The following is a 14,797-nucleotide window of genomic DNA, read 5'->3' as shown; positions in this document are numbered from 1 at the left end:
TAAATTCAAAAGACAAAATTGTTTTAAAAGAAAAAAAATCCAGTTTGGAGAAGAAAAAACTGTTGTCTAATCGGAGATTTACTCCCATGTTTTTGTCTAAGAGTCTTGTCGTTTTGGCTCTTACATTTAGATATCTGACATATTTTGCATCAATTTTTATAATCGTGTGAGATGTAGGGGGTCCACCTCCATTATTTTGCACATAGATGTTCAGTTGTTCCAGCACCATTTAAAAAAAAAACATTATTTCCACATTGAATTGTTTTAGCACCCTTGTCAAAAATCAATTTTCCATAAATGTGAGGGTTTATTTCTGGGTTGTCAGTTCTATTCTATTGATTTATTTGTCTGTCCACATTACAGTGTCACACTGTGATTGCTGTAGATTTGATTTGGGTTTTGAAACTGGGACATTTGAGTCTTCCCACTTTGTTATTTTACAAGATTATTTTGCTATTTAGGGTGCCTTAAATTGCATTATAATTTTAGAACTAGCTTGTCACTTTCTGGAAAGAAGCCAGCTGGGATTTTAAGAATTGTACTGATAATAGCAAAGACATGTAATCAGCCCAAATGCCCAACCTAACTGCTATGTTATTCCTATTCCAATACTTTGCAATATATGTAGCTTTTTAGCAAGAGGATATGTTAGCAGGGCGCAGTGGCTCACGCCTGTAATCCCAGCACTTTGGGAGGCCGAGGCAGGCGGATCGCCGGAGGTCAGGAGTTAGAGACCAGCCTGGACAACATGGTGAAACCCCGTGTCTACTAAAAGTACAAAAATCAGCAGGGCATGGTGGTGGGTGCCTGTAATCCCAGCTACTCGGGAGGCTGAGGTAGGAGAATTGCTTGAACCCAGGAGGCGGAGGTTGCAGTAAGCCAAGGTCACGCCATTGCACTCAAGCCTGGGCAACAGAGTGAGACTCCAATGGAGACAGGCTTTCAGCACGTTGATCAGGCTGCTCTCGAACTCCTAATCTCAGATGATCCACCTGCTTCAGCCTCCCAAAGTGCTGGGATTACAGGCGTGAGCTACCGTGCCCAGAAAATAAATGAAAACTTTTTAACTCAAAAAAACAACAACTGTGATGAAACCGTAGATCAATTTGGAGAATCGTGCTATTATTATCTGCTCCATGTTTACAGAATACTCTGTTGAATTTGGTTTGCCAGATTTTGTCAAGCATTTTTCCGTCTACATTCATAAGAAATACTGGTCTGTAATTTTTTGTGTGTGATGTGTTTAGTTTGGATACCAGGTTAATATCACCCTCATAGAATAAGTTAGGAAATGTTCTTTCCTCATCTGTGTTTTGAAAGACTTTATGAAGGATTGGTGTTAATTCTTCTTTAAGTATTTGGTAGATTCACCAGTGAAGCTGCCTGCTGGTCTTCAGCTTTTCTTAGTGGAAAGTTTTTTGATTACTACCTCAATCTCTTTACTTGACATAGGTCTGTCTATTCAGATTTTCTGTTTTTCTCAAGTCAGATTCAGTAGTTTATATCTTTCTGGTAATGTGTCTTTCATCCAGCTTATCCAATTATTAGCATATATTGTTTATATATATAATCCTTTTTATTCCTATTATAATCCTTTTTATGTCTCTAAGAACAATAGTAATGTCCCCTCTCATTTCTAATTTTAATAATTTGGTCTTCTGTATTTGTGCAGTGCAATGGCTCACACCTGTCATCCTAGCACTTTGGGAGGCTGTGGTGGGAGGATCGCTGGAGCCCAGGAGTTCAAGGCCAGCCAGGGCAACATACTGAGACCTTATCTCTACAAAAAAAATTTAAAAGTTAGCTGAGCGTGGTGGCACACGCCTGTAGTCACAGCTACTCAGGTGGCTAAGGCAGGAGGATCACTTGAGCCCGGGAGGTCAGGGCTGCAGTGAGCCATGATTGTGCCACTGCACTCCAGCCTGGGAAACAGAGTGAACACCTGTCTTGAAAAATGAACAATAAAAAACCAAATGTTTGTGGCCAGATGCAGTGGTGCATACCTATAATCCCTGTACTTTGGGAGGCCAAGGAAGGAGGATTGCTTGAGGCCAGGAGTTTGAGACCAGCCTGGACAACATAGTGAGACCCTATCTCTAAATTTTTTTTTTTAGTTAGCCGAGTGTGGTGGTGCACACCTGTCATCTCAGCTACATCTTAATTTTATAATGTTGTAGTTCAGATTAATTCCAACTTTGTTTCAATAGTATACAAAAACTTTGCTTCTCTAAAGCTCCACTCTCACCCCCTCCTTTATACTGTTATTGTCACACATTACATCTTTATATACTTTATGTTCATCAACTAGATTTATAATTATTGCATTATGTAAGTATCTTTTTCTTTTTTTTTCTTTATTTTGGGACAGAGTCTCACTCTGTTGCCCAGGCTGGAGTGCAGTGGCACAATCTTGACTCGCTGCAACCTCTGCCTCCCAGCTTCAAGCGATTCTAGTGCCTCAGCCTCCTGAGTAGCTGGGACTGCAGGCACACAACACCACACCTGGCTAATTTTTGTATTTTTAGTAGAGACAGGGTTTCAACATGTTTGCCAGGCTGGTCTCAACCTCTTGACCTCAAGTGATCCTCCAGCCTCAGCCTCCCAAAGTGCTGGGATTACAGGCCTGAGCCACTGTGCCCGGCCAGTGCTTTTTATTTCTTTGTGCAGATTCACATTAGTACTCCTTATAGGGCAGGTCTTCTAGCAACAAAGTCTCTCAGTTTTTATTCATCTAGAATATCTTAATTTCTCTTCAATTTCAAAGGTAGTTTTGCCAGGTATAGAATTATCGGTTGACAGTTTATTCAGCACTTTGAATATGCCATTTCATTGCCTTTTGTCCTCCACTGTTGTGTGTGGTTGCTTTGTTTTGTTTTTAGACAGGGTCTTGCTCTGTTACCCAGGCTGGAGTGCAGTGGTGCAACCACTCACCTTGTTGCAGCCTCCACCTCCCAGGCTTAAGCAATGCTGTCACCTCAGCCTCCTGGGTAGCTGGGCCTACAGGCATGCACCACCACACCCAGTTATTTTTAAATTTTTTGTAGAGACAGGGTTTTACTATATTGCCAGTGCTGGTATCCAACTCCCGGCTTCAAGCAATTCTTGAGCCTCAAGCCTCCCAAGGTACTGGGAGTACAGGTGTGAGCAACCATGCCCAGCGCCTCCCTTGTTTTTGAAGAGAAATCAGCTATTAATCTTATTGAGGATCCCTTGTATGTGATGAATTGCTTTTCTCTTGCTGCTTTGAAGATATTCTGTCTTTGGCTTCTGTCAGTTTGATTACAGTATGTTTAGATGTGGATCCCTCAGTTTTTCCTACTTGTAGTTCCTTGAGCTTCTTGAATATGCAGATTGTTTTTCATCATGTTTGGGAAGTTTGGGGCCATTATTGCTTCAAATATTCTTTCTCCTTTTTTCTGTTTTTCTTCTCCTGAGACTCTCATTATGTATATGTTGGTAAGCTTGATGATGTGTTCCACAAACAGGTCTGAGATTCCATTCACTTTCATTCATTTTTATTTCTGTTCCTCAGAGTCAACAATCTCAATTAACCTTCAAGTTCCCCATTCTTTCTTCTGCCTGCTGTGATGTGCCATTGAGAACCTCTAATAACTTTTCCATTTCAGTTACCATACTTTTCAACTCTAGAATTTCTATTTGGCTCCTTTTTATGGTTTCTATCTCTTTACCGATATTCTCTATTTGATGAGACATTGCTTTCATACTTTCCTTTAGTTCTCTAGTCTACAGAACTGGATCATTTCTCTTATCTCTTTGAACATATTTTAAATAGCTGAATTAAATATTTCTCTAGGCCAAGCATGGTGGCTCATGCCTATAATCCCAGCACTTTGGGAGGCTGAGGCTGAGGCCAGGAGTTCAAGACCACCATGGGCAACTTAGCAAGACCCCAGCTATAAAAAATAAAAAAATCTTTGTCTAGTAAGTCTAACATCTGGTCTTTCTTAGGGACAATTTCTGCTTATTTCTCCCCCCACCACATGTTTGGGCCATACTTTGTTTCCTTGCATTTTTCATACATTTTTGTTAAAAATTGAATATTTTAAATAATATAATGTAGCAATTCTGAAAATCAGATCTATGCTGCCAGGGTTTGGTGTTACTGCTGCTTGTGTTAGTAGTTGCTATTTATTTAGTGACTTTTCTGAACTTCTTCTGTAAAGTCTTGCATTATATGTCATGTGTTCCCACTAAAGTCTCTCCTCAGTTAGCTTACCGATCAGCTAATGATTAAATGAAGATTTACTTAAATTCCTGGAACTGGTAAGTCTCCTAGTTTTTGCCAAGGGGCTCTGTGTACACGTTGGGGCATACCTTCAGCACTCAGCTAGACAATTTACAGCCATGCCTTAGCTTTCACTTCTTGCTTGTGCAGAACCTCAAGATCAGCCAGGGATGAGAGTTTGTGAACTTAGTAGGTCTTTCCTGACCATGCTGACAGCCTGCCCTATGCATGTGCATGACATTCCAAATTGCCAGGAATATGTCTTATGGACTTCTAGTTTCCCAAACGTATATCAGAGTGTTTCAAAATTCCTGTGGACATCTTATTCCTCAGCTTTTCCTATTAAGCTTTTTGATTAGGCTTTTTTTCCCCAAACTGTTATTCATTGCCCAATACAGTTGCCATGTTAAAACACTTGTCTGTAATTGTTTTCCAAAAACACCCTCTTGGAGAGGCTTTAGCACTAGACAGCTTTCATTCTGGTCAAATAAAGATAAACCTTTCAAATGAGGTCTTCCAGGGAACCACCAGACAGATGACATCATGACAGTTAACTGAGAATAAGGTTTTGAAGGAGCTCCAGCTCCATTCAGCTCCCTCTGGTTGGGGATGTGGGCTGTTTTTCAAGGTGACTACTGAGCTAGAGAGTGAGGAATGGTCTAAGGCAAGTTAACACAAATCTCACTGTTCTTACAGAAATTTTTCTTGAATAAATGCTCCTTGGGTTGCTGCAAGACTTTGGTTACATTTCTAGAGTTCTGAAAAAGTTTATTCTGGTCAATTTTTTTTTTTGCCATTTTTTTGGTGTTTGTTGCTTTTATGAAGGGATGAGTTTTTGGATGTCTTTTTTTTTTTTTTTTTTGAGACAGAGTCTCGCTCTGTTGCCCAGGCTGGAGTGCAGTGGCGCAATCTCGTCTCACTGCAAGCTCCGCCTCCTGGGTTCACACAATTCTCCTGCCTCAGCCTCCCGAATAGCTGGGACTACAGGCACCTGCCACCATGCCTGGCTAATTTTTGTATATTTAGTACAGACGGGGTTTCGCTTTGTTAGCCAGGATGGTCTTGATCCCCTGACCTTGTGATCCACCTGCCTTGGCCTCCCAAAGTGCTGGGATTACAGGCGTGAGCCACCGCGCCCAGCCTGGATGTCTTTATTCCACCATTTTCACTGATGTAACTTACAACATGGTTTTAAATCTCTGAAGGCTCACTGGGCACATGCCTGTAGTCCCAGATACTCGGGAGGCAAAGGAAGAAGGATCCTTTGAGTCCAGGAATTCTGGGCTGTAGCATGCTATGCTGATTGGGTGTCTGCACTAAGTTCAGCATCAGTATGGTGACCTCCCAGGAACAGGAGACCACCAGCTTCCCTAAAAACGGGTGTACCAGCCCAGTTCAGGAATGGAGCAGGTCAAAACTCCCATGCTGATCACTAGGGGGATCATGGCTGTGAATAGCCACTGCTCTCCAGCCTGGGCAACACAGTGAGTGAGAATGTGTCTCTTAAAAAAAAAGTCTCATTGACCATAGACTAATTAACTATTTAATCATGGGAAATGATTAGGGGAAAGACATAAAAAGAGAAACTGCAATCCACTTTTTTTGCTCTGTCGCCCAGGCTGGAGTGCAGCAGCTTGATCTTGGCTCACTGCAACCTCCGCCTCCCGGGTTCAAGCAATTCTCTTGCCTCAGCCTCCGACACAGCTGGAATTACAGGCAAGCGCTGCCGTGCCCTGCTAATGAGAAATTGTAATTCTCATAGACGTCCTCCCAGAGGAGTAGAAGAAGGTTGAAAGGCACTTCTGTATTTAGTCTTCTCAAAATTAAGGGTGGGCCCAGTGGCTCACACCAGCACTTTGGGAGGCCAAGGCAGGAGGATCACTTGAGATCAGGAGTTCAAGACCAGCCTGGCAAACATGGTGAAACTCCCATCTCTACTAAAAACACAAAAAGTAGCCAGGCATGGTGGTGCATGCCTATAGTCCCAGCTATTTGGGAGACTGAGGAAGGAGGATTACCTGAGCTTGGGAAGTGGAGGAGGTTGCAGTGAGCCAAGATCACGCCACTGCACTCCAGCCTGGTCAATGGAGCGAGACCCTGTTTGGGTAGGGAGGGGAGGGGAGTGGAGGGGAGAGGAGAAAGGAAAGAAAGGAAAGGAAAGAAAATAGAAAGCAGGAAGGGGGAGGGAAGGAAGGAAGGAAAAAGAGAGAGAAAGAAAAAGAATGAATGAAGAACGAAAATAAAAATTTAAAAGAAAATCTAAGGTTAAAGTAAACCCTTTTTCTTCATACAGATTAAACACATGAGTTCAAATCACAGCTTTGCTGCTTAATAGCTTGGTGACCTAGGACAAGTTATATAACCTCTCTGTGCCTCAGTTTCCTCATTTAAAAATACGGCAATACATCCCATTACTGGGTATATACCCAAAGGACTATAAATCATGCTGCTATAAAGACACATGCACACGTAATGTTTATTGCGGCACTATTCACAATAGCAAAGAGTTGGAACCAACCCAAATGTCCAACAGCGATAGACTGGATTAAGAAAATGTGGCACATATACACCATGGAATACTATGCAGCCATAAAAAATGATGAGTTCGTGTCCTTTGTAGGGACATGGATGAAACTGGAAAACATCATTCTCAGTAAACTATCGCAAAGACAAAAAACCAAACACCGCATGTTCTCACTCATAGGTGGGAATTGAACAATGAGAACTCATGGACACAGGAAGGGGAACATCACACTCCGGGGACTGTTGTGGGGTGGGGGGAGGGGGGAGGGACAGCATTAGGAGATACACCTAATGCTAAATGACGAGTTAATGGGTGCAGGAAATCAACATGGCACATGGATACATATGTAACAAACCTGCACATTGTGCACATGTACCCTAAAACCCTAAAGTATAATAAAAAAAAAAAGGAAAAAAAAAAATAGGGCAATAATAATATCTACCACATAAGGTATTTGCTGATCACAAATACATGGCAACGCAGTAGATACTCACTGTAATAATTATTATTTTTATAATTTCTGCAGAAGTACAAAGATGATTCTTGGGTTAACCTAAAGGCAGATTTTCTTTTATTTCTTCCTGTTTCTTTTATTTTTCTTGTTCACCTTAAAGAATTAAAAAGAAAATCGATTCCGGCATTTTGGAATAAAAATTTGCATCAAAATCAATTTATTCATTTTATTGACATATAAACAAAATGTCATTTGTTTATTCAATAAACATATGTTAAATGCCTAATACATTTCAGACATCATGCCAGGCACAGGGATGACAGGGCATGGTGGCGGGCACCTGTAATCCCAGCTACTTGGGAGGCTAAGGCAGGAGAATTGCTTCAACCCGGGAGGCGGAGATTGCAGTGAGCCAAGATTGCGCCACTGCACTCCAGCCTGGGCGACAGAGTGAGACTCCGTCTCAGAAAAAAAAAAAAAAAAAAAAAATGTGGTATCTGCCCTCAAGGCGCTCATAGTCCAGGAGCCTGACAACTGGACAGGTGATTACATGCAGTGTAAGAAAGGCTGTGATGTCATACAAGAAGACAAGTGGGAGTATAGTTTTGACCAGTTCCTCCTCTTAGATTTATTCCTTCTTCTTTGGCTATGAAGCAAAAGAATTGGTCCTATTTTTTTTTTAACTGTGCAAATTAAACCATAAATTTTAAAAACTTTATAAAGATAAAAGACAAGCAGCCAGCCGCAGTGGCTCACGCCGGTAATCCTATCAGTTTGGGAGGCTGAGGCAGGTAGATCACCTGAGGTCAGGAGTTCAAAACCAGCCTGGCAAACATGGTAAAACCCTGTCTCTACTAAAAATACAAAAATTAGCTGGGTGTGGTGGTGGGTGCCTGTAATCCCAGCTACTCGGAAGGCTGAGGCAGAACAGGAGAATTGCTTGAACCTGGGAGGCGGAGGTTGCAGTGAGCCAAGATCGAGCCATTGCACTCCAGCCTGGGCAACAAGAGCGAGACTCCATCTCAAAAAAAAAAAAAAATAGATGAACAACTTGAATTATGATGAGCAACTTGAATTATGGAGGATGCTAGAAATAGTGTTTCCTCCACAGTCAGGGCTTCCTACCAACATACTCACTTTTAGGGTTTTTGACCTGGAAAGTTCTGTGGCGTATTTTTTCTTTGCTATCCACTTTTTTTTCCTTGTAGTTCTTCCCCTCGTTCTATCCGTTATCTTCTAGAGACCTCGGTAGTTCCCAGAGGAATAGTGCTTTATGGAGTCTAATGGTGATTTCTTAGGTAAAAACAGGAAACATTTTTTTCTTTTTTACCTACAAGTTCCATACCAAAAAATGAATGTAAACTTTCCATGCGGTTTCACACACTGAAAATGCAGGTTATTTTAATTCCATTGCATTTTTCAGAATTCTGAATCGCAATCCTCTGACAACTGTTGAAGATCCGTATCTCTTTCAATTGCCAGCATTAAAATATCTGTAAGTACCATAGTACTCTCGTGAGTCATGAGATGATTTATGCTTTTTAAATTGTTCATCAAAGCTTAAGTATTTTACATTTAGGCTAAAATGTCATAATTCAAATTTTAACTGGGTTATTGAAAAAAGTTATTGGCGAAGAAAAAAATTAAGAGGATGTATAATGGTCAAGACAGCCAGCAGGGGAAGAGAACAGCATTGAAGAACTCATATAGATTTGGAACATGTAGACACATGGAGGAATATTATTTAACCAAGAAAGCAAAGGGGAAAAGGTGTTCATTATTCTAAAAATGAAGAAAAGCGTAAATAAGATGGTGAGTGCAATATGAAAGTGAGAAGATAATGGTAAAAAAAAGGTGTAAGTTCTGCTCTTGAGTATCATTAATTTGATGATGCAAATCAGCTTTAATTTCTTTAATAAGAGTCCCCTGGAATTCCACAGCAAATAAACTCTTGAGCTGGCTTATTTAATAGAGAAGCCAAAATTGAATTGTTAAGTACAGAACTTTTTATTGGGGTTCATATCATGAATGTTTCGGCTTTCTTCTTCAGAGACATGGGAACAACGCTAGTCCCACTTACAACACTTAAGAACACTCTCATGATGACTGTTGCACTGGAAAAACTGTAAGTTATTTTTTTCTGAGATTTATTTTTACTTAGTTGGTTCTTTAGGTTCGTTTTATTATTTTCTTAAGTCAGGTTCATTGAGGTATAATTTTCATATAGTAACATTCATGCTTTTTAAGTATACAGTTTGATGAGGCTGACAAATGTATAGTTACATAACCACCACCACATTCCCAGTATAAAGCATTTCTGATGCCTCAAAAAGGCCCCTCCTGTCCCTTTGTAGGCAATCCCGTCCTCCCACCATCAGCCCCTGTTAGCTACTAATCTGATTTCTGTTCCTATACTTTTGCCTTTTCCAGAATGTCTTATAAATGAAATCATATAGCATGTAGCCTCTTGTGTTTGGCTCCTTTCACAAAGCCTAATTTTTTTTTTTTTTTGAAATGGAATCTCACTCTGTCGCCCAGGCTGCAGTGCAGTGGCATGACCTAGGCTCACTGCAACCTCCACCTCCCAGGTTCAAGTGGTCCTCCTGCCTCAGCCTTCCGAGTAGCTGGGATTACAGGTGCATGCCACCACACCTGGCTAATTTTTGTATTTTTAGCAGAGACAAGGTTTCACCATGTTGGCCAGGGTGGTTTCGAACTCCTGACCTCAAGTGATCCGCCCGCCTCAGCCTCCCAAAGTGCTAGGATTACAGATAAGATCCACCTTGCCTGGCCTCACTCAGAAGAATTTTTTTTGAGATTATGCTACCATCCATGTTGTTGCACCTATCACTACAGCTGGCCCTCCATATCTGCAGGTTCCTCATCCGTAGATTCAACGAACCATGGATGCAGAATATTTGGAAAAAATAAAATATATAAAACAACAATACAATAATAAAAACAGTAGAAAATTTAAAATACTGTATAATTATGTACATACCATTTACACTGTATTAGGTATTTAAAGTATACCTGAGGCTATATACAAACATGTTATTTCATAAAAAAGACATCAGCATCTGTGGACTTTGGTATCTGCAGGGGGTCCTGGAGCCAATCCCCTGCAGACACCGAGGGACAACTGTTCACTCCTTTTCATTGCTGAGTAGTATTCCGGTTGTGTGGAAACGCCATCTCTACTAAAAATTCACAAATTAGGCAGGTGTGGTGGCACATGCCTGTAATCCCAGCTACTCAGGAGGCTGAGGCACGAGAAGTGCTTGAACTTGAGAGGTGGAGGTTGCAATGAGCTGAGATTGCACCACTGCACTCCAACGTGGGCGACAGAGTGGGACTCTGCCTAAAAAAAAAGTAAAAAATAAAAATGTTTTCTGAAGACCAGAAGTTTTTAATTTTGATCAGCTTTAAGTTAGCATTTTTTTCTTAAATGGCTTGTGATTTTTTGTTTCTTACCTAAGAAATCTTTAAGAATTTGTTGTCTAATCCAACGTCTAAAAGATTTTCTCCTATGTCTTCTCCCAGATATTATATACATTTAGGTCTATGATCCATTTTGAGTTAATTTGCATATATGATGTATCTTTCATTTTTATTTTTTATTTTTTTGTAGAAATTAGGTCTCAGTACGTGGTCCAGGCTGGTCTCAGACTCCTGGTCTCAAGTGATCCTCCTGCCTCACCCTCCCAGAGTGCTGAGATTACAGGCATGCGATACCGTGCCTGGCCTTCTTTGCAGGTTATATATATATATCAGCCAGGAGTGGTGGCACACGCCTGTAGTCCCAGCTACTAGGGAACCTGAGTCAGAAGGATCACTTGAACCCAGGAGGCAGAGGCTGCAGTGAGCCAAGATTGCACCACTGCACTCAGCCTGTGTAACAGAGCGAGACCCAGCCTCAAAATAAACAAAAGAAACACCTTTGTGTCAGAGTTAAGGTTGCTATATAACAAAATGCTGGGTTACGGTTCCAGGTCCATTCCATATGAAGATCAGAGGCTTCCACTGGACCCAAAGGAATAATACTAGTCACTTGTGATTATTCCTCTATAGGTTCGAAAGATGTGTCAGGCCAACTTATTGGATGCAGTTTTAATCTAAAACTCTATACATTGTACCCCCAACTCATAGACTTCATGTATCCATGAAACCCTCTTCTGTTTTAGTCTTAATGTGGCCCTAATAAAGCCATCCTTTTGGAGGACTCAGAAGAGGCCCCCCAAAACCTCTGCAACATAATAATTATAGTTAACTCTTATTGAGCACTCACTGTGCACCAGGCATTTTTCAGGTACTGATTCATTTGATCCTCAAAATTCATTAGAGGTAGGTACTATTATAATGACAAGGCCAAGGAACAGAGATTAAGCAATTTGCCCAAATTCACATTATTAGCGGAGCTGAGATTTAAGCACAGTCTGGCTGTGGAATCTGTATCCTTAATGACCATGCTATACTGCCTAAGATTAACCTTTTACTTCAGTTACAGGGATTGTTTTTATCTCTCTGAAAGTGCCCCCAATAAGCCACAACAATAAATTAATCAATTGTCTTGGTTACCTCTTTTGCCCAAATTTACATGTTGAAAAAAATCCAAACAAGCCAGAAAGATGAAAGAATAGTACAGAATCCAATCAAACATCAGGCACTGCATGTCATGTCTTCATTTCCTTTAATCTAAAACATGCTTCTACTTTCTTTGATCTTTCATGACATTGGCATTTTTTAAGAGTCAAAGATAGTTGTCTTGTAAATTGTCCCACAGTCTGGATTTGTCTGTTTCCTCATGATGAAATTCAAGTTAAGCATTTTTGGGAAAAATACTGCATAGGTGATGTATCCTTCCTGCCTCGTAACTGCAGGTGGCCTGTAATACTAAGTTTGATCATTTGACTAAGGTGATCTTCCAGATCTCTCCATTGTAATTATTTTGCTGGGTGCAGTGGCTCCCACTTGTAATCCCAGCACTTTGGAAGGCCGAGGTGGGAGGATTGCTTGAGCCCAGGAGTTCTACACCAGCCTGAGCAACATGGGGAAACCCTGTCACTACTGAAAATACAAAAGTACAAAAAAAAAAAAAAATTAACTGGGCATGGTGGTGCAAGCCTATACTCCCAGCTACTCAGGGGGCTGAATTTGGAGGATCCCTTGAGCCCAGGGGGGTTGAGGCTGCAATGAGGTATAATTTTGCCACTGTATTTCAGCCTGGGTGACAAAATAAAAATAAAAATAAAAAATAACAATTTTCCCCTTGGTAATTAATAAATAATCTGTGGGTTGTTACTTTGAGTTCAGTGAAGATCCTGTTCTCAAATGTCTTTTCACCCAAATGTGCATCAATGATAATCCTTGTCTGAATGAATTTGTATTACACTGATGGTTGCAAAGTGACACTTTTTAAAATTGTGTCATTCCTTCTACATTTACTAGCTGGCATTATTTCATTGAAGAAGAACTCCCCCTCTTTCTTTTTGAATATCACTCTTCATGGATTCTTCTTTATATTAAATATGTTGTAACTTATTGTTGTTATTCTTTTGAATGCTCAAATTGTCCAGATTTGACCAATGCAATCTTTGTTATTTTTTAACCCTGGAATCCAGGTTAAACTAAGCTATTTTTAATGCCCAGAGTAATTTATAATATTTCCCACTCCCAACAGGAATTGAGAAAGGGACTCTAGAAGTTGGGGGCTTATTCAGACTTCTTAAAAGTCTACCTTCTTCTTCTGTACTTTCAGCCCAAAGTGAGACTTTTGAGTTGGGAAGAGATACTTCTGAATTAAACTACTAATCACTGTCACCCAATTCTAATCCCAACCACCTTTATTCTAGGCATACCATACTCACTGCCATGTTTACCCTTCAGTTGGGCAACTTTGCCCTCCTTCCTGTTGGCCTTCTGGTTCCTACCCAACTGTCCAGTCCATAGGCTTCAATGGCACCCTTTTCCCACCCCTTTGGTAGCGTTGGCTGCCTCCTTTACCTACTCAAGTAACCGCTTTACCACTAATTTATTGCTCTCTGTTTTCATCTATAGGATCTTACCTAGCCATATGGCCTGCTGCCTCTGCCAATTTAAAAACAGCATTGAGGCTGTCTGCAAGACAGTCAAGCTGCATTGCAACAGTGCATGTCTGACAAACACCATACATTGTCGTGAGTCCAAATTGCGCGGTGATAAATTGTTACATTATTTGTTTTTAAACTTTTTATTTTTAATGATGATAAAATTTTAAGCTAATGACATAATTGCTTTATTTTTATTTACTCATTCAGAGTTAAACTCCCTCAATTTCTGAACTACTCCCTTGCTGAGAGTCAGGTTCTCAGTTATTATTACAAAATTTAATAATAGAACTGTTCCATATGCACAAAGGACCAAGACAAAGGAATGGGAAGGCTAGGGAATACCATTAACATCCACACACTGTGTACTGTGCTCTCTGCTTGATGCTTTGCCCAGTGATAATTTCTTCATATAGTGCAATGTAGTTTGTAAGCTGGTTTTAAATCCCTGAGGTCTCAAGTACTCTCTGCCTTATAGGACAGATGTAGATACGGTTTTGGTTTTTCTGTTTTTACAGTTTTATAGGAGTACAAGTGATACTGTTTTATTTGAAGCCTGAGAGCTTCTGGTTCCATAACCAGAAATTGCTACCTGGCTCTTCTAATGGAATGGAGGGCTTTTCCATTCTTAGACCATCCAACTCTGAACTTGCTCCGAATCTCAAACCTTTCTGTTCACAGAACAAACGCTCAAGGGCTTTCAAGAGTGTTTCTTAGATTAGATTTATTAGCACCAACTTCATGACTTCTAAAATGTGACTGCTTTCATGTCCAGATAGCTTGAATACAGGTATCTACCAGTGATATGGGGAGGATAATTAATAATGCATGGTTACATAAAGTCAGTGTTGCTTATTTTTCAAAACTTTTTTTTTTTTTTTTTTTTTACCAATTATATTATTCCCTTTTCCCCAAGAAGTGGGCAGAAAAGCTTTGTTAACCTCCTTTTACAGATGAGGAAAACAAGATCAGAGGTGCTAAGTGCTGTAGCCTAGTGCCAGGTCTTCTGGCCCCAGTTCTGGGTTCTCCCCAAGCCCATGTTTCCCGTTTCTCACAATCTTTACTTCTTCTGCTGACCCTCACCACCACCCAAAATACTTTTAATTCTGGAAAAGAAACCCAGCTGCACACTGGCACACTTGACCTTCATGCAGTCAGAAGCTTTGGATGATTCCCCATCCAAAATATTAGAGATGAAATGAAAGCAAAGTAGGCATCTGACAAAACTTGCTTTTTCCCTTCTGCATTTTAGGACCTCAAGTAATGTTTATCCAGAAACTGCTATCATACCACAGATTCATTGTGTATTTAACAACATAGGCATCCAATCTGGCAAATTTAAAAACCTCTTAACCTACACCACAAATCCCTGCCCAAATTTAAGAACTAGGGTGGACACAGTGCTTTTTTCCATGTCGCATCTTCTGTGATGGGGCTACGATATGTGGGAGCAGAGAATGGGGTGGGTGGGTGGAGCGCGTGACAGA

At 40.6% G+C, this 14,797-nt stretch overlaps 1 protein-coding gene and 1 long non-coding RNA gene across 4 annotated transcripts in view; one reads left to right on the top strand and one right to left on the bottom strand.

The window, feature by feature from the left end:
- LOC129470222 (leucine-rich repeat-containing protein 37A2-like) overlaps positions 1-14,797 on the top strand; it is a 53,445-nt gene that overhangs the window by 19,679 nt on the left and 18,969 nt on the right. For all 3 annotated transcript variants that reach the window (XM_063629275.1, XM_055257813.2, XM_063629276.1), the window contains 3 exons: positions 8,648-8,719; positions 9,275-9,349; positions 13,282-13,400. In XM_063629275.1, the coding sequence (XP_063485345.1) occupies positions 8,648-8,719; positions 9,275-9,349; positions 13,282-13,400 (266 nt within the window). The remainder of the gene's footprint in view (positions 1-8,647; positions 8,720-9,274; positions 9,350-13,281; positions 13,401-14,797) is intronic.
- LOC134735245 (uncharacterized) lies at positions 6,283-8,624 on the bottom strand. Its single transcript, XR_010118229.1, has 3 exons — positions 8,362-8,624; positions 7,265-7,377; positions 6,283-6,343 (listed from the first exon to the last, which is right to left on the bottom strand). It is a non-coding gene; the product is annotated as an uncharacterized lncRNA (long non-coding RNA).

The sequence above is a fragment of the Symphalangus syndactylus genome, chromosome 20 (assembly GCF_028878055.3).
Source record: "Symphalangus syndactylus isolate Jambi chromosome 20, NHGRI_mSymSyn1-v2.1_pri, whole genome shotgun sequence".
Classification (NCBI taxonomy): Eukaryota; Metazoa; Chordata; class Mammalia; order Primates; family Hylobatidae; genus Symphalangus; species Symphalangus syndactylus.
This window is presented reverse-complemented; position numbering and strand designations above follow the sequence as displayed.